Raw genomic sequence first — 20085 nt, forward strand, 5'->3', positions numbered from 1 at the left:
GGGGATAAATATATCATGAGAAAATTCAAAATTAATTGAAATAGCCAAGTGGAAATTACAGAAACCAACATTAAAATATAAGAAACAGTTTATAGATTATAAAGTCAGTGTATCACATATTACTGAACATGAAGATGGATGAACATGATTTGTCCAATATTAGGAGAAAAGATGAGTGATATATAGAGGAAAATCTTAAGGATATTTGCTAATATCTCGTCAGAATCCACAGAGAGTTAAAGGCTATATGGTACTATCTTCAAAGAGCTGAAATTAGAGGAGAAGCGCGTTTCCAGAGAAAATAGCCTTGAAACTTTTGCTGAAATAATGATGATTTTACATAAATGGAGCCAGAGGATTTCAGAAAAATTGCAAGGTAATAAACATTAAAGAATTCCATATAGGGAGAAAGAAATAGTAACAGAAATAAATTCAGATCCACATTGAGGAGATAAAAACACATGAAATCATATAAATGAGGTACCTATAGGCTATTATATTTTCTATGTTTTGATAAATTATTTTAATGACAAATATTTACAGCAAGATCAGCACATAAGTTGAAGGTTAGCATATGCGAAGGAGAAAGACATTTAAACAATACCAGTTAGAACAGAGGCTGCAGTTAACTGGAAGTGGGTAAAATTTTATACATGATAAAACGAAACATTTAGAATGTGAAGTCTCAAAACACAAGAGGAAGGCAGTAAAATAGGAAGTATGAAGAGAAGTGTGCAGCAGAAAACAAAGAGGGCTCTACTATCTCAAAGTAGATTGAGAACCTGAATTTGCATATTTTATATAAACTTAAAAATAAGGGACTAGACAGATGGCTCAAGGAGCGCTTGCTGCTCTTGCAGAGGACCTGAAAGCCACCCACAGCACCCATATGGTGGCTCACAACAATCTCTACTCGGGGTTCTGTCTCCCTCTTCTGACCTGTATGAGAACTGCATGCATTTATTGCATACGCAGACAAACACACATAAAATAACAAAAAAAGTAAACCTAGGAAATCAATAGAGAAAATTAGTTGCAGTATTAAAAAACATTTAATTTTAAAGAATAAACCAGGAAAATTGCAAAACTGTTACATATACAAAATAGATAAGCAAAACTGCAAGAAAACAAAATAGCAGTGGTAGGAAAATTGAGTACTATCAATAATTGTGTTCAGTATTAATTGATTAAACACTTAATTTTAAAATAATGTTTTTGCTAGAAAAAAAGAATCCCTAAATTTAGGCAGTCTACAAAATATATATTTTAAATAAAGCTAGCTAGAAAATGAAGGTCTACCTCCATGCAGAGGCACAGTACGAGACAGCTGTACTGGCCATGTTGATACACGACAAAATAATCTAAAGATAAAACCCATGGCAGGAGATAAAAGAAAGCATTAGATAGGAATAAAGTTCAGCGGGATGACATGACAGCCTAGATACTTCTGTCTTTTATGTTACACATGCACCTATAAGTTTTATCATGGCCAATGGAGCAAAATGGCAGCACTCAGAAATGTCCTCACAAGTTTCTCAGTAGTTAACTGAACGTATGATAAAAAATCAATAAAGATACAGAGGCCTGAATCACAACTAATTCAACCAATTTGACATTTACTGACTACGCATAAGAACACTGAGCTCACAGGCTTGTGTAAGATGTACTTGGCTGGCTATGAAGATGGAGCATGTGCTAAGTCACAGAAAAGCTTCAATATGGTCCAGAAGATCAAAAAGATAAGAGAATTCCCCCTAAGTGCTGCAGATTCATTCCAAAACATTTAAGAACCGAAATACAGTTTCAAAAATAATCAAAAAGGATCACAGAAAATTATTTTGAAATGAAAGCTATTGTAGACAAGATACCAAACTTGTAGTTTAAAACAAAATTCAATTAACAGATAAATTAGAGGGAAATGTATGACCATAAAAGTAAAAAGAATATACTTATTTCTATGTGACTTTTACGCAATTGTTAGTAAATAAAAAATGAGTAGGGAGCTAGAAGAAGATAAAATATAAACAAAGCTAACTTAACTAAACAAGGTTTCATGGGACTGCCAGGAAAGAATATAAATAGGAAAAGCAATGCATTCTGAAGCTTGAAATAAACAAAAACAGTGGCAGACTGCATATCACCATGCTCTCTACCACGACGACAGGGGACTGAACCTGCGAAACGGGAACTGAGAGCCTAAACTAAAATGGGAACACATCACAACCCTCATTGAGAGCCTCGGAGAGAGTATGAGAGTCATTGACCAAAAATCCACAGCTACTATACTGTCAAAGCTGAAGCTGGAGCTGGGCTCGGACAGCCACAGCATCGGTCAGGGGCAGGTGGCCCTCTTTGGCCTCCAGGACGATTGCCTGGACAGTATCACCCGAAAGGCTGTGTAAACAGCTATTACCATGCTGGTTTCACAACTGTAGTCGCATGCTAGCCTTGCATCCGGGAGTGACACAGCTGATCCCGAAGACTTGGATGTCAAAGACGAACTCAAGGGTTCATCTTCAAATCAAATTATCCGAGGACCTCAGGCCATCATTGAGGATTCTGTGGCTACCTTGCGGGTGAACACGCTCAGCTCCACGCTATCCCACAATTCCTAGAGCTCTTACAGTCTCTGAAAGTGCAGCTTGTAAGGATGAAAATAGAAGTTAAGAGATTAGTTGAAGAGTTAGTTCATGAAGAGAAAGAGTTACAAGCACTCCTTCATCAAGCTATTGAAGGAAAAGATCAAGAAATTAAACCCCTGAAACTAAGTTCTAATGGAGAGATAGCGCTGGGTTTCCCATGCATCATCTGAACTGTCCTGGCACAGCCACTGAAGATGCTGAATGTACTGGCTGACTGAGAGAAAACCGAGCTGATGCAGACACTGTAAGTCAGTTTCTGGCTGAAGATTACACACTAGTGGTTGTTCTCTACTGTGTTACACGTGATGATTTAAAGGTCTCCAGCCTAACGGGACGAATGAGGTGCACACTGTGGAAAGGCAACTTGACTTTCAGAACAAACGCACCTCACTGCCTAACTGAACCTTCAGTGGAGAGTCTGAATATTAATACAGGACTGATCTCCTTGGGGGAGGAGAAAGAAGCTGAACTTTAATTACAGAGTTTCTTTACTCATGAAAAAAAAAAAAACACACAACACTCTAAAATTTCCTAAATTTTCCCAACGTCTAGTCTACAAAATTCCTAAGGACTCTTTGTAAAAGTCTTTCAAAATCATCCTAGTTAGAATCCTAATGTCAAGGATTGTTTCAGTCTGCACATTTTGATGGAGATGTTTTTAAGTCAGCAGCTATTGCATTTCAGCCAGATGTTTACCATGGAACAGACATAACATTTTGTGTGACAGTGTACCTCGGGTACAAAACCAAAGCGTGACCACAACTTTGTAGGATTCTCTCTGTATGTGACATGCCCTGAGCATCTGAGCAGACGTGCATAATTTGGATGGTTGTATAAAGTTTTCTTTTCGGGGGGATGCATCTAAGAGTAATGGTTCCTACTCTTTATGCTAATTGTCATATTTACTGTGTGTTCTAACCTAAGTGTCTGGCCTGAGTGTGCTTGCTGGAGGTGTTCATGTACTACTGAACTGCACCAGTTGTACATGTCTGGACCATAGTGGAGTTAGGTTGTCCTAAAGCTACACATTGTGTTGTGTTTACTCAGAAAGCAAAAAGATTGCCTACATGCTACTTTGATAAAGTCCAGAAAGCTCTGTTTAAAAATGGTAAATAAAATGTGCTTTACTCTAGTCTGTAGGTTCATCTCTCCACATAGCTTTATATAACAATTTCAAAGTGCCAGATATTCTAGGATTGATCTAAAAAATATATACACTACAAACAATGGTAGGTTCCTACTGTCAAAGACGGGAGTAGCAGCCAAATTAAAAGAAGGCTGAAAAGAACCTCATGAGGGGCCAATGAATTCAAAGGCAAATGGCAACAAACCATGCTGCTAATGCATACATTTCAGAGAAGTATAGAAATAAACACAATCAGATATTTACATCTAATTCTGTCTGCTGAGAGATCTAAGAGCAATGACAGCTCAGCTCTTGCAAACAGACCTAACACCCAGATCTTAATTAACAAAAGCAAATGGCCAATGATTGTGTAAAAGATGCTTGACATCATTAATATTCCAGAAAAGACAAAGTCAGTCTCAATGAGATGCCAGTGAACAACTGTTATGAACATGACTTTAAAAAGGCTGCCAGACCAACCTGATGGAAGGTCGAAGTGTGGAATGGCTCTGAAAAGGTCGGATATACGCTTAGTCTGTGATCTGGTGGTTTCAACCCAGGATTTTTTTAGTTATAAGTAAAACCTTGTATCCACCAAAATACCTATTCACAGAGTCTATGGAAGTTTGATTCATCATAGCTGGAAACAGTCAGAATGTCAATAGATGTAATTACATTGTGCCTGTGTGGTGTCTGGTCTTATGTCAACTTGGCACACAAACTAGAAGTGTCTGAAAGGAGGAAACCTTAAATGAGAAAATGCCTCCATAAGATACGGCTGGAAGGCATTTTCTTAATTAGTGACCGATGGGGGAGGGGGGAGGACCCAACCCATGGTGGATGGTAGCATCTCTGGATTGGTGGTCCTGGGTTCTATAAAAGCAGGTTGAACAAGCCATAGGAAGCAAGTCAGTAAGCAGCATCCACCATGGCCTCTCCATCAGTTCCTGCCTCTAGGATCCTGCTGTTTCAGTACTTCCTGTCCTGGCTTCCTTCAGTGGTGCACAGCAGTATGGGAGTGTGAGCCAAATAAACCTTTTTCTCCCCAACTTGCTTTTTGGTCATGGTGTTTCATCACAACACTAGAAACCCTAATGAAAACAGCCTGGATTTATGCTGTAATACCACCTAAGCAGTAAAACTAAATTCCTCTATGTACAATATAAATGAATTCCAGCCAGGGTGCTGAGTGAAAGATACCGGACACAAAGCAAACCATGCTTAAGATTCAATTTAGCTGGTGTCTTAGTTAAGGCTTCTATTGCTTTGACAAGACACCATGACCACAACAACTCTTAGAAAAGAAAGCTGGCTTATAGTTTGAGCGGTTTACTCCATTGTCATGGCAGGAAGCATGGTGGTAAGCAGGCATGGTGCTGGAGAGGCAGCTGAGAGATCTACATCTGAATCTTCAGGCAGCAGAAAGAGAGAATGAGCCACTAGGGCCTGACTTGAGCTTCTGAGACCTCAAAGCCTATCACACCTTTTCCAACAAAGTCACACCTACTCTAGCAATGCCACACCTCCAATAATGCTGTTCCCTATGATTCTATGGGGGCCAATTTATTTAAACTAGCTAGTTTTCTAGAGTAAAATAATACAGTCAACACTAATCTCTAGAGGTGTATAGCAGATCAGCAAAGGCCGTGAGGAATAGCATTCTGATTAGGATGAAGAAGGGTTCTGAGTGTATATCTGTGGTGAGAAAACCTGCTGGGACTGGTAGGCACACAGTTATTGGGTTTGTTTTTATAAACCATCAGCTTGTAGACTCACTTAGAAATGCTTAAACTGTATGATATGCAATAATTTCTGAAAACCAGATGTCTAAAAATGAATGGAGTAGTTCAGGCTAAAGGGATATCAATGCACAGATGCAGGATTCCAGCAGTTGTCAATCAAATGTCAAACCATAACACCCATGGACAAATCAGGAAAACAGATGTAATGAGGCTCGGGTTACCACATTATCCAGAGAGAGGATTAGTGCTTTCAGTCTCCTCGGAAACAGTCATAGAACAATAAAAAGGTCCCTTGGGAAAAATATTAAACCAACCTCACAGAATATGGTTTTTTGTCTTGTAGATAAACTCACCATTGTGCACCATCCAAGTGGTAAGTGTTAAATATTAAATTAAAAGTTTTGTGGGCTGGTTTGCTAAGTGCATTTTTTGAGACAACAGATAATTGAGTCTTGTTTTTAAATGCAATGCATTTAAATTTAAACGCTAATGACATGTTAGAAAGTTGAGACATTTTTCATTTAAAGTTATTGTTGAGAGGGGCTCGCTCTTTGCTATTCTTTTGGTTAGATTAGAGTCTTGCTTTCCCTCCTATTGTGTTAGTATTGGGGGTCTGATGGTTAGCTATGTTATACAGCATTGATCCCTTACCACCTCATCTTTGTGTGTTTTTCTCATGGCATGAACTCTTTCCTGTCTTCACATGGACGAATCAGTATCAGTTTCCTCATATGTAAAATGTAACTGAGAAATGTACGTGGGAATTTGTTTTAAAGAATGATAATGGCTTATGGAACTGGAGTCTGATAGTTGGCAATGGAAGTCATTGGTCGGGGAAATTAAATTTGTGCAACACTCAACTGAGTGTTTCATATGATGTAATAAAAAGAGGAATATTTGAAAAATGTTGGGAGGGAAAAGAAAAGTTAGAAGCCAGATAGAGACCTATGGAACCAGTCTAAACCGGTAACTGTGAGAGGGATAAGCAATAGGATTACAGCGTGTGGCTGAATGAAAATGGGGGGGGGGTCTCATGGTAACATTCGGGGAGCAGTGTAGTTGCCAGTGGGGAGCCTAGAAACTGTGGTTTGTAACTAACCAGTTCTGACAAACGGTGAAAGAAAATAAAAGGGTTTAATGAAATAGAGGTTGTTAATACTAGGGTTTGAAAATTTATGTCTAAACAGACCAGACTCCTCAATGTACTCCTCAATATAATGTATGAATATAATATTCAGCTCATCTAGTACACTTGTAATATGTCCTTGTTACCCATTTAGCTTAATTTTCTATTTACTCACATCACAGGTTTCATATTATTTTCATGGTAAATAAATAAATTATTATATGTTATTAATTGAAGAAATAATCAAAGTCTATATTTATAGGTAATACTGCTCACAATGATATATTGTACAGTAGTCCCTTCAACAATAAGGTAAGTTCTGTTCATTTTAATCTTTTTTTAATACAAAGGAAGACTTTCTCTGCTGAGGAATATAAATATTTCCCATCTTATCTGTTCTTTGAGCCAATATGAATCAGAAAAAATAGATAATTTTTTATATATTTAAAACCCATGAGAAGTGTTGGTCAGTGGTACCACACACCTTAATCCCAGCACTGGGAAGCAGAGGCACAAGATCTCTGTGAGTTTGACGCCAGCCTGGTCTATGGAGCTAGTTCCAGGATGGCCAAGGATACACAGAAAAACTGGCTCAAGAAAATCTATGAGTAGAAGCATAAGGAAATTTATTGTTTGGAAAAAATAAAGATGGAACTCTTAGGTGGACAAAACCAAGTATAGCTGGATTCAGTGTGTCCATAAAACACAAATGTTAAAGAAATTGTGAGCACATCAGATTTAACAATAAAAATGGAATGAGAATTTTATTCAAGAAGTGTAGTCCTTAAGGTCAATGTATAGGAAATATATAGCCCCAAAGTATTGATTTTCCAAATATGCAGCATTTCACATCAGTGGTAGGAAAATGCTAAGAGCATAAGATCATTAAGCCTGGAGAGATTAACTGAAAATCAAGACACTTCAAGACATCATAGTTAGTGTCCCAACCACAAATACTTTATGAAAACCACATTATTTCACCTTCCTGCTCATGTGACATGGGAAGTGTGTGCTGTTATCAAGAGTGATGTTACCTTTTAATTTCTTGCTGAAATAAAGGATTAAAGTCATTAACAAGTTCCTAATGAAATCATTTTAATTTTCCAAAGTTGTAGTAACCCTTTCAGTTCTCCTGTTTCAGATAAGAAATATTTTTATCATAAAAGTCTTTCATGCTTCAAGAATAACTTGAAGTGCTTGCATTTCTGGATCTCGTGACCCATTGTAGAGTATGCTATAGACTCTCTGCTCATTGGAGGGCAGGATTGCAGACGGCAGTGAAGCACAAGCATTTATAAAAACACTTTGTCACAAGTCAGTGCTGGTGCACGCCTTTAATTCCAGGATTTGGGGAAGGATTTCTATGAGTTCAGGGCTAGCCTCATCTACAGAGCAAGTTCCAGGATAACCAAGGCTACATAGAGAAATTCTGTCTCAAAAAATAAAAACTGTATCAAACAAAGATCCTTATTCAAAATCTGAAGGACAAAAAAAATTATTCACACACACACACTTTAAGGCTATACTTTTGTGTTTTAAGTATACTTAAAATATAAAGTCTTTATGTTTTCTTTTTGAAATCCATTTGTTAAGGCTTGAAAAATTTTGGATAAGTGTAAGTTTTTGTTGCTTAGCTGTTTCCGCTTAAAACTGAAGCAAACTTTGAGCCAGGTATGATGCATTGGACTGTAATCCCAGCATTGGGGAAGGGGAGGAAAGGAGCAAGTCCAAGGTCAGCCTAGAGGACACAGGGAGACCCTGCATCTGAAGAAATCAAATCCTAAGACTGTAGTGGAGCTGAGCTTCAGTGTGACTGTTTCCCTTTAAGATACAGAACTGTCTACAAGTTACCTTTACAGAGCTGTTTTTTTTCCCCAGAATTATGAAAGGCAACTATGCTTTATAATGTTTCCTTTTGAACCTTAAAATGAAAAAGTCTTAGCTCTGTATCATTTTTTATTATTAATTTCTAGTTTCCTGCTCGACTCCAAGTTGAAAAAGAATTTGGATTCTCCTGCAAGAAAGATCACTAAAGAAGGTAAAATAGTAGTTGTCTCTTAGGAAACCTAACCATGTTTATAGTTGACTATGTCATGGATTTCAATCAATCATTTAAAGAGTCTTTATTTCATTGTCTTCTCTTGAAAGCATAAAGAAACTTGTTTTGTTTTGTTTTGTTTTAAACTAAAGGAAAATGTTTCTTTGACAGATTTATAGATGTAATCTTCAGCTTGGAGATAAATGCGCATTAATGAATCATCACCCCTAATCCATTTCCTGTGATCTTATTTTCAGATTATTACCTTTAAACTCAAGAACTGGCAAACATTCTGATATCTGGATGAAGCAAGGCTGCCGGTGGAGTACCTGATCTCTAGGACTGATCTACATGTAGAAGAAGGCGTGTGGCTTTGGATTCCAGACTATGTTATCATCACAATTTATTAGGACTAAATGGAGACTGATAGCATGCTCTGAAAATCCATTCGTTTTGCTACTGAAGCACCTAGTTTTCCTGTCTTGAAAACTAAAGACAAAAAAAACAGACAAGTTAAATGCAGTCTAGCAAAATTATGGAGCCAAACTATATCAACTATTCTTCCTACTCTTTGTCCCCTTCAACTAAAATCTTATTTTGTATTTGTCCTTTAAATGACAGTCCACTGTCTGCCTTTCTCACATTTAGAGCATAATGTTCTTGTTTCATCTTATTTCCAGATAGCTTCCATTATTTAGTGCCAGTGTGCATGTGCCTTTGAAATGTACTTTTATTTACATTTTCCTCCATTGATGTTTTGCCTTTTCAATGCTAACCAAGCACCCTGCCACTGAGCCATTCTTCAGCGCTCTACACTGTTTTCTGACGTCATATCAATGTTACCAATTAATGGTGTACAGCCTGATATTTCAGAACAGGCATCACACATTGGTTGTGTTCATCCTGTCCTCTACTAGAAGAACATCTTCCCATGCTCCCTGTCCCTGAGTTCTTACTGTCTTTCTCTCAAATTAAAAACCATTTTTACAGCATATGTTGTTTCTTACTAAGAGCCAGGAGCCATGGTCCACCTGTTCCTCAGAAGCGGTTCACCAGCTCAGACTGGAGTGCAGGTTAACAAGACCCCGATCCTTGTGCACAGTGCCACCAGCACACTGCGTGCTTACAACTACTGCTGACTCTCTAAAACAAGTTTACTGGGATTAACAACTAAATTCTCTTGTCTGTCACCTTAACAATCAAACAAAGTGTGGCTGATTTCAGGAGATGGAAATGTTGTAAGAAAACAAATACAAATGATTGCTTTCCTAGTTTCCAAACAGTGATAGGAATATCTATCTAAGACATTTCCAAATAGTGTATAGAAGTTCTATCAACTCCTAATAGAAGGTGCTTCTGATTATGACATGTTAGTAATGGAAGATGTTGTACACACATTTCTGTCTTTGTCTCTGTAGGGTATCTCAGCCAAAGATTTATGGAAAACAATAGAAAATATTGATATATTTTCCTGATCCATTAAATTTATCATCTTTACACAATATCTCCCACAACAAATTAAATTTATCATCTTTACACAACATCTCCCACAACAATCTATGGCCAAAGCCCACAGTTAAATCACTGGCTTTATTCTTATTTAAAATGTGAAATTCAGTGATATATAAAGTGACAACTTTGATATTTATAACACATTCATTTACTTCTCTGAGATTCAATTATATGCCAGAGAGAAAGCCTGGATTTAACTTGAGTCTTAATGATAAAATTGAATGCTAGGCACTCTTAAGTACTCCCCTTAGGAACTGGGCTGGCATAGACCGAAGATAACCGAGGTGGCCTCTTCTCATACACTCTGTGGCATTTGAAATATGACTTGTTCATCAAGACAAAGACACATAGCAGAGGAAAGTCAGAAATAACTGCCCTTCTCCATAAAGTCCCTTTACTGTGCCTCCTGTCCTTGATCCAGCAGGGCTTGTCCAGTATGGAGATAGTTAGAGAAGGGAGTGTTGGGTTGTCGTCTTCCTACATTTTGCATGAAATTAACAGATTAAAAACTAAGACGAGACGGAGGTGGAAGGATACACTAAAAGTTTGGATGTACAAGCTTATACTCTCACCAGCAATGAAAAAGTTCCCCTTGCTCCACATCCTCTCCAGCATGAGCTGTCACTTGTGTTTGATCTCAGCCATTCTGGCAGGTATTAGATGGAATCTCAGAGTCGTTTTGATTTGCATTTCCTTGATGGCTAAGGATGTTGAAGATTTCATTAAGTGCTTCTCAGACATTTGAGATTCCTCTGTTGAGAGTTCTCAGTTTAGATCTGTACCCCATTTTTAATCATTTTATTTGGTTTGTTGATGTTTGGTTTTTTGAGTTCTTTATATATTTTAGCTTCCATGGAACTGACCTAGGACCTTTGCACATATGTTACAGTTGGGTAGCTTAATCTTCTTGTGGGACTTTTAAGAGTAGGGAAAGGATCTGTCTCTGACTCTTTTGCCTGCTTTTGGGACCCTTTTCCTCATTCTGGGTTGCCTAATCCAGCCTTAATATAAGGGAGGTGCCTAGGCTTACTGCAACTTGCTATATTATGATTGGCTGATACACATGGGCCTGCACTTATCTGAAGACAAGGGAGGAGGCGTGGGTTAGGAAGAGGGGGGGACGAGGAGGAGAGAAGGGAGGGAGGAGAAACTGATCAGGCTTGAAAAATAATATTAATTAATTAATTAATTAATTTTAAAAAGTAGGGATGATCTGACTGAAAGGATAAAGAGTACACCGGATGCTCTAAATTAAGTTCAGTGAATCTTTCCACAGAGTGGAGAGGGAACAGAGTTTGTTTTTTAAAAATCAAAGCCATATATTCTTGAAACCATCACTTCCCTTCACTCAGACAGAGCTACCCTGAGATGGAACTGGCACTTGATAAGATGCCATACAAATAAAAATATTTTAAAGAGCAAGTAAAGTGGATGGGGTGCAGTCCCCTTAGGATATAGGTGGCAAAATATAGAAAAATCTAACAATAGAGTTCCGGGCTTGCTGTTGTGGTCGCACCAAATAGCTTCAGCTGCCTTAATGTATTTAATGTAAGAATGAAGGTGCAAGAGAGGTGGAGAGAGGAAGTGGATGTGATCAAAGCAAAGTACGTGTGTGAAACCGTCAGACTTCCAGCTGCAAGAAGGCTCATCAAAATGATGTCACTGCACAAGAATGGGGACCTGAGTCCAGGTCCCATGGAAAAGTCGGGTACCGTAGTGCTCCCTGGGAAAACAGGGGCAGGAGGACCTTGGAGATTCCTGGCCAGCTAGTCTTACCTATTTGGTGAGCTCCCACTTCAGCAAGAAACCCTGTTCTAGAAAATAAGGTAGAACATTACAGAGAAGACACCTGACATTGACCTCTGGCCTGCACACACACAGGCCCTGCATACTTACACACCCACAGACACAGGCAATAAATAAATCAGATATAATGAAACCCATGACACTGGACAACTTACATATGCTGAGTTTTAAAAAGAATCTTCTCCAAGCCTATTATGACGGTTAATCTTTTCCTACGTTTCTTTCAGTTGGCAGAAAGCATGTACTATTGAAGATGTACAGTGTTCTGATAACTGCTCATGTTTATAGACACCAGTGTGGTCACCTCTGCGTCTACACACAGATCACTTCTATCACTCGAGAACCTTCTATCATGCCCCCTCATTTGTTACCCTTACCTAAGCTGAACATTATCTTTTAGTTTTTATTAAATCTGTTCTTTGACAATTTATGCATGTATATAATGTGTTCTGCTTACACATATTCTCAGCCCTCTCCCATCCCTCCTCTCTCTTGCCTATAAAGCCCTTTCTCATACCCACATCATTTTTTTTTCGCTTTGTTACTCGCTAGCTTTAACAAGGGCTATATCTGTGACCAGAGGTTTAGAACTTTCCATTAGATCCTAGTGGACCTACTTGCAGGTGCACAATTGAAGACTATGAATGCCTCTTCCCAAGAATCCAGCAGCGGCCAATAACTTAGAAGAGAAAGGTATGTCTCCAAGAGTCCCACCCCATCCCATGCCATGCCCACTCTTATAAAGGACAGTGTCTCACCACAGCTGCTGTGAAACCATCTTAACAACTGCTGTGTCATGCCCAGAAGACAACATTTTTACTTCCCTTAATCTCACCCTTGTATTCTTTCTGTCTTCTCTTCCATGATGCTCACTGAGTTTTAGAAGGCAAAATATTAATGTCTTGTTTAGGGCTTAACTGTTAATGTAATGGGTAATTTTGCTTGTCAATTTGTTTGGCTTGAGAGAGATGCCTAGGAGATTAGTAAAAATACATCTGTGGGTATGTCTGGGATATGATTCTATAGATGATGAGATCATGAGGACTCTGATATTGTCTATGGTTTAATCCGCTGAGTAGACAGTCAGCATGAATGATAGACTATGGAATATGGGGCCTGGCTTTAGTGTGATGCTGAGGACATTCCTTTAATATAACCCTCTGCTTCTTAGGCACCATGAGGCAAGTAACTTGCTTTCTCTCTAGCACAGCTGCTATCCTGATGTTCTGCCTCATCATGGGTCCTGACACACAGTAACAGTGATCATGTACTGGAGCCTCTAAACGTGTCAGCCAGTAGCCCCTTCCTCCTTTATCTTGATTTTCTTACATACATTTCACAGCAAAAAAGAGTGACCACCACACTGATCTTCTCGGGCAGGCCTCTTTTGATGTCTATGCCGAGTGCTCTTTCCCTCCCTGTTTTGCTCCTAGCATAAATCACTGTCTCACTGTCTAGTATAGATTATTTTTTATTGTCTGTCTCCATCACAAGAATATAGCTTCATCCATCTTTTTTTTACTGTTTTTACCTCTATTCTTTAATTGGTGAATGCATGAAAAAACAAAATGAACGAATTGATAAAAAGAATGAACAAAATATTCTTATCATTATAAATATACATTTTTAAAGTTAAAATATATGCAATATAATTTTAGTACTGCATTAACTATAATAGAAGAGTAAACTCTATGTAAATATTTGACAAAGGGGCTTTAGATATTAATTAAATCATGTATTCCTTATTCAGTAGATGGTTTTGTGGTAGACATTTCTGTGTGCCTCACTGTTATTTAAGTGAAAGAAACAGCTGTTAAAGAAATGAGCATACCAGTGTCCCAAATGCTAATACCTACTATAGCAAAATTAAAATGGGAAAGTATGGGAAAGTGAGAAAATATAGCACTCAACATAATCTCATTAGGCAACAAATGTAGATTCTGTTCATGTTGTGTGTGACATATAACACATTATGGTATGAACATCTAATAAGTCTACTGGCAATCATGACAGTAGAAAATTGATAGAAAACTAGGGATATTTATCTGCTAGAAAAAAATGGACAAAATGGAAAAGAAGTGTAATCTTGAACAGAAGACACTAAGAATTTTTGGAGATATACATATTGCTGATGCTGTCTCCTGGCAGAGCATCCAAGCTGCATGAAAGATTCTGTAGGTAGGCTGAAACTTTGAGCAGAGGATGTCTTTTCTTACATCACTGGGTATATGTTCAACTTCCCTATATTTTCTTCTCTAAACTATCTAAATTTCTGAGCAGAAAAAAGTACTCAGATCCTACTAAAATAAACAGATCTATAATCTACCTTTCATTTATGCTTAAGGTCATCTATTAGAATGCCTATGGTTTGTATTTTAATATCAAGTTCTCCTTTCCATTCATTTTGCGAAGTTCCAATTATTTTTTCAAGTACTTATGCAAATTAAAATCTCAATGGAAGTGAAATGACCACCCAACTTTCAAATGATTAATAGTTATCATTTGTAAATTATTTTCCTTCCATTTTCAGCAGCCAATAATTAACTTGTAAGGAAGGAAAAATCCAATCTAACTTGCTTAAGAATTTGGGGATTTATACTCAGAAGTTATCTATTGACCTTTGGTAACATGTCACCATAACATCTACAACACTTGATGACATATTAGTTATGTCACCATAACCTGGATCCCACCCAGGACTGGAGCAGCCAGTGGTCATGTTTTGCTTTGTCTGGGTTTCTCCTGCTCTTTCTACCATTGCTGCAATCACCACTTTTGGAGAAATTTCTCCACCAGCTATAACAATGGTTCTCAACCTTCCTCATGCTCTGACTTCTTAATATAGATCCTAATGCTCCACCCAAAAATCATTTCATTGCCACTTCATAACTGTAATTTTGCTACTGTGAAGAATCACAATGTAAACATCCGATATTCAGGAAATCTGATATGTGACCCCTGTGAAAAGGTTGTTCAACCCTCAAAGTGGTCGTGAGCCACAGGTTGAGAATCACTGAGTTATAGTTTTGACCAAAAACAAGTAACGCAATTTAACTCACTACCATATCATAAATTTAAAGGAGAAGTCATTCTTCAAGTGACTCTGATCTGAACCAGGTCCCTAACCTCAGCCAATCAGAGCCTCCCTTCAGGACACATGAGCAAAACTTAAGGGAAGGGGAATCCCGTGGGGCAGCACAGGTCCGACTGGCTATTTCTGTGGGTGACCTGGGAAAGAATTTTGTCTATTCAGACCCTGGAAAATTCCTGTCTCCTATGTGCTTATTTGGGGCATGTCAAGATAATTTCAGTTTGTGTTCCAACAATTTTGATTTCTAGGACCTGTGAAGGTGTTATTTTTGGAAAAAAAGGAAAAAAAAGCTTTAAAGGGGGCGCGGATAAAATGAGGCCATACTGGAATAGCGCAGTCCTATAATCCAGGATGTTGCCTGTCCTCATGGGAAGATAAGAGAGAAGCAAGCAAACATCTAAACACCATGTAAAGACAGACAAATGACCCAAAACCATCACGGAAGTGCTGGAACTCAATGCCTGGGAAAGTCAAGGACTAATACAAGCTTCTAGAAGGAAAGATGATCCAGGAAGGATTCCCCTGCAGGCTGTTCAGAGGGAGCAAGACCCTAACAATACTTGGATTTTAGACTTCAGACTTCAGGATAATGAGAGGCCAATCAGCATCTGTTAGCATACAAATGAATAGAAAGCCCCACACTATGGGATTGCCCGAGAGTGCTAAGACCATCTTTTTATTCATCTTTATATCTAATTGTCAACAAGAAGCCCCAATACCATTGGCTTCACCTTTTTCTGAATATTACATATTTACATTTACAAACTAAGAACTAGACATGACATAGCAACACCACCTTTTCAGAACTTCTACGTTTTCATCATAATGCTGTCACAACTCTGAAGAGTATGTAAATCAAGAGAATATTCATAGCATTTTGTCAGCTCTAGTCATATTTGATGGGCACATACAGGGAAATCAAGAACTCAATAAAGGGCGATTATTCAGACTAAACACTCGATGTTATGGTTCAATCAGCCATTGTCCCTTCCAGGCACATATGTTGGATGCTTGACCTACAGCTGGTGGGGCTTCTTGGTAGATTATGAAAACTCTGGGATATGGGGCCTAGCTGGAGGAAGGGGGTCTCTAGGGGTGTACCTGGTGTTCAGTCTCTTCCTCTTTCTCTACCTCCTATCAGCCATGAGATTAATGACATCCTCCACTACACACTCCTGCAACCTTCGTGATCTGACTCACCACAAGCCGGGAATCGTGGGAGCCCAGGAATATGGTGAAATCTATGAAACTTCAAGCAAAATAAATCTTTCCTGTCCTCTATTGCTGTCACAGGTGTTCTGTCACATCTATAATAGAGCTGAGTAACACAGCACAATTTTCTTGTTAGCTGACCAGACATCCATCAGTGTAGTTAAAGTGAACAATGATTAGATTTTTAGACTGCCTTCAGGTTCTGTTATATTTTATTTAGCAAAGTCAAATTTGACTGTGGGATATTTTGGAGGAAAAGTGTGTGTTGCAGGTATTTTGTTGGTGTTACAATCTTCTACTGGGACTTCCATTACAAATTAACTCCTCAGTCATCTCAATTTTTTTCACATTTATTTCTGGTACTGTCACTCAACTTAGCAACTGGGTAGAAGTAGCTAAAAACACCTCTGACTCTTATTGTAGAGTTGGCCATAACAAATATTTATGCAAGAATACAGATTGATCCCACATTTTTATTGTGGCATCTGGGATGTGTTTGTGGCAGAGGAGAGGAAAGGAAGGATTTTTATGTTGGTAAACTAGAAATCTAAGAACAACACTTCCCATCTGGGATTGTTTTGGTAAGAACGCTGATTTACCCTATCTATTAATTACTAAATTGCAATATCATCATGCAGTGATAATGATATCCATGATTTAGACTTTAAACCAGTGAGAATAAACACTTTCATTTAAATATGGCTATATTTATTTACTATGACATTCAGCAAACTTCTAGAGTTGATAGAGGAGAAATGCATTTATACATTTAGCCCATAGAAGCACAAGGAAGTTACATAAACCCAACAAAATTAAAGCAATTTATATAGGACATAAACTTCATGACATTTATAGTTAACTTGCAAGTAAAGGAGGCAACTAACAGAAATAACTTGTAGGGGAAAAAAAACACTTATGTGGTTTGCACAGTTCCAAAATACCAGTCTTTAAATATGCACCATTCCACCACAGTGCCAAGAGGAGACTGGAAGACGACATAGAAAATATGGCCTCAATTTTGAGATTTGGTAAGAATGTAAAGCAAAGGCATACTTTTACAGTGGCTGATACCAAGAATCAGCTCAATGTTACCAGTACTATAATTTCATTAGCTCCATTATTAGTGAATACCATTTCAAATAAGCAGCCTCTTTGCATAGCTCTACCAAACAACTGTAATACACTACGTGTGATAGAAAAGCTACCAGGTTCATGAAATGCTCAAGCCGTCCCACTGTACAATCTCGCTTGTTAAATATGATATGGTGTATTTGTAATACCAGTAGGCAACTAAGTAGCAGGCTGCGTGACTACCCGAGATCACAATCATAACAGAAATAGCAAGTGGTGCCACCTTTATGGACTAACACTAAACCCGGTTTCTTCCTAATAACCAACCATCTGGATGAACCTTAGCACATTAGCCCATAATCCAAGCCCACTACTAAGGAGGTGTCCATCCGTGTGTGTCTAATGATGTCATATTCTAAACATGTTCTTGGCAGAATTGTTAGTATGAGCACAGGCCCTAGCAGCAACTGAATACAGTCTCTGAGAAGGAGATTCCCTCCTGTAGTGACAAGAAGAAATGCTTGACCAGCAGATTTAGTATTGGCCTGATTTAGAAATGTGTGGAGAAAAAGCAGCAGCACCTAAATAAATGATTCTGCACCCCTAGCCAGAGTTACCATCTGTACTTTGGAATCAAGTTTCAAGGCAGGTTTGGAGAAAGAGTGTTCTTTCTTGAATCATTTTTAAAATTAAATTGGTTTTTTGGTAATTTTATTCATGTAGCTAATGCATTCTGATAACTCTCTCCCACAACCTTCTGTTTCTCCCTTCCACACCTATCAGTGCCCTTTCTTATTTCCTGTCCCTTTATCAGGTTCATAATTATTGTTTTGTGACCCATTTAATTTAAAGGGACACATTTCTCTGCCCATTGGATTGAGACTATCTATTGTGTGTCCAGTGGATGCACAACTGAAACCAATGGTTTTCCTTTCCATGGAACTGTAATAAGTAGGGCAATAATGATGTATAGGACTCCTTGAATCCTTCCTCTATCCTTGCCCAGCTGGCAGTGGGTCCATTCTTGGGCAAACCCATTACAGTCATCTTCAGATGTTAAGAGTTCTTGGTCACAATGACTGTGTATTGATGAAAAAAAATGGTACTTGCCTATCTTTCTATCTTCCAGATTTTACAATATTTCTATCCCTTCTTCTTTGGTGTTCCCTGCCACATAGGGTGAGGTATAAAAGTATTGTTTAGGACTTGGAACTCAATCATTACTTATTCTCATCACCCTGAAGAGCCATAGGTCTCTGCATTAGTCACAGTTCACTGGAAAACACAGCATTCTCTGATTAAGACGGAGAATGGTTTTTGTCTGGATATAAGCATATATTTAGAAGACAATTCAACACTATGTAAATTTAGCTAAACAACAGACTTAAGTTCCCTCATGGGCTTTGGGTTTTCAGTATAAGGTATGAATTCTGCCCAATGGATTGGCCCTCATCTTCAGTCTCTGATTGGTTGATTACCCCCATAACCATAGAGCCACTATCACATAAGCGGATAAGCATCTTGCCTGCAAGTCTTGTAGTTTACAAGGATGACAACTCAGTAAGACCCTCGGTGCTTTTTCACTCCCATCAGTCTTTATGGAGTCATCCAGCACTATTGAAAGCTACCCAGTATGGAGAAAGCTTCTAGCTCATTTCAGCTTGATTTCTCTATAGTATGCAAACAAGATATGTGGTTTCTTCAGCAATAGGGCCTTACCATGTGACGAAAACCCATAAGGATTTATCCAACACATGTCATTGGAGCTTTTGTTAAATAATCTATAGCTTCAAGAAGCATTTTCAAGCCATGAAGGATATCTTCCTTCTAAATCTGTTTGTTGGCTTTCTTTGGTTATAAGATTAAAAGTTTCTGTATGGTAATTTTTTCATACTCCCCTCTTTTTGGTTAATCCCTCCTCATTCTCTCCACCTCCCTTTTCCTCCACCCTCTCCCCATTTAAACCTTCCCACCCCTCTAACCTCTTTTTCTACTTACACCTTCACTACATGTACTATCCCCTCTGTCAAGACACCCTCCTCCCCAGTGCCTTCTGTGCCTGTACTACCTCGTTCAACTCCAGTACAAGTTGGAAATTTAAATGACTGTGATGTTTACAATGATTTATCTTAACCCTATGAATTTTCATCTTTTGGAAGCAACCTCATCTCTCCAGATGAGAACAGCCAACTCTTTAAGGAAAACAAAAGAGTCCAGACAAATGAAGTGTCCTCAGATTGATTCTGAGATAAAGGATAGAAGACCTGTCTCAAGTACACAAGACACACAGTTCTAACCCTTGGTTAGAGCTCATTCAAAGCAGTTATATCAAAGACACTTCCTTTAAACTTTGTTCTTAAAACTATCCCTAGTGCACAATTCTTAATTCCTTAATCATGGTGATACTTGAACTACCTTCCCAAAGCCTCCTCATAGTTTTTCAGTATCTGAGTGAAAACATTCTGTCCAAATGAGCTCTAGCTGGAGGAAGGGAACAGAGCACAAGAGTCAGCTCAGGGCAACTTATTTCAGCCTTGCTCTCCAGGTTTTTTGATCTTCCATGTTTTAGCAGCAGATGAAACCTGTGGGTGTCTGCAGGCTGAGCAACCCCCTCCGGCATGTGGCCCAGGGTGTGCTCAGATGGAAAATAGAGCCTGTGAGCCTTCCGACACTTCCTCCAGATGGGACCTGATTAGAGATGGTGCATTCTATCATAAAC

The 20085-nt window shown here is 38.5% G+C and overlaps 1 protein-coding gene and 1 long non-coding RNA gene across 4 annotated transcripts in view; one reads left to right on the forward strand and one right to left on the reverse strand.

The window, feature by feature from the left end:
- Positions 1 to 9666, forward strand: part of Bank1 (B cell scaffold protein with ankyrin repeats 1) — a 230998-nt gene extending 221332 nt beyond the window's left edge. For all 3 annotated transcript variants that reach the window (XM_085677666.2, XM_085677665.2, XM_048456824.3), the window contains 4 exons: positions 5854 to 5883; positions 6899 to 6948; positions 8610 to 8674; positions 8932 to 9666. In XM_085677666.2, the coding sequence (XP_085533792.2) occupies positions 5854 to 5883; positions 6899 to 6948; positions 8610 to 8674; positions 8932 to 8945 (159 nt within the window). In that variant the 3' untranslated portion in view covers positions 8946 to 9666. The remainder of the gene's footprint in view (positions 1 to 5853; positions 5884 to 6898; positions 6949 to 8609; positions 8675 to 8931) is intronic.
- The window catches only part of LOC125414690 (uncharacterized), a 137006-nt gene that overhangs the window by 36836 nt on the left and 80085 nt on the right, over positions 1 to 20085 (reverse strand). The gene's annotated exons all lie outside the window — the stretch shown is intronic.

The sequence above is a fragment of the Myodes glareolus genome, chromosome 17 (assembly GCF_982192425.1).
Source record: "Myodes glareolus chromosome 17, mMyoGla1.1, whole genome shotgun sequence".
In the NCBI taxonomy this organism is placed as follows: Eukaryota; Metazoa; Chordata; class Mammalia; order Rodentia; family Cricetidae; genus Myodes; species Myodes glareolus.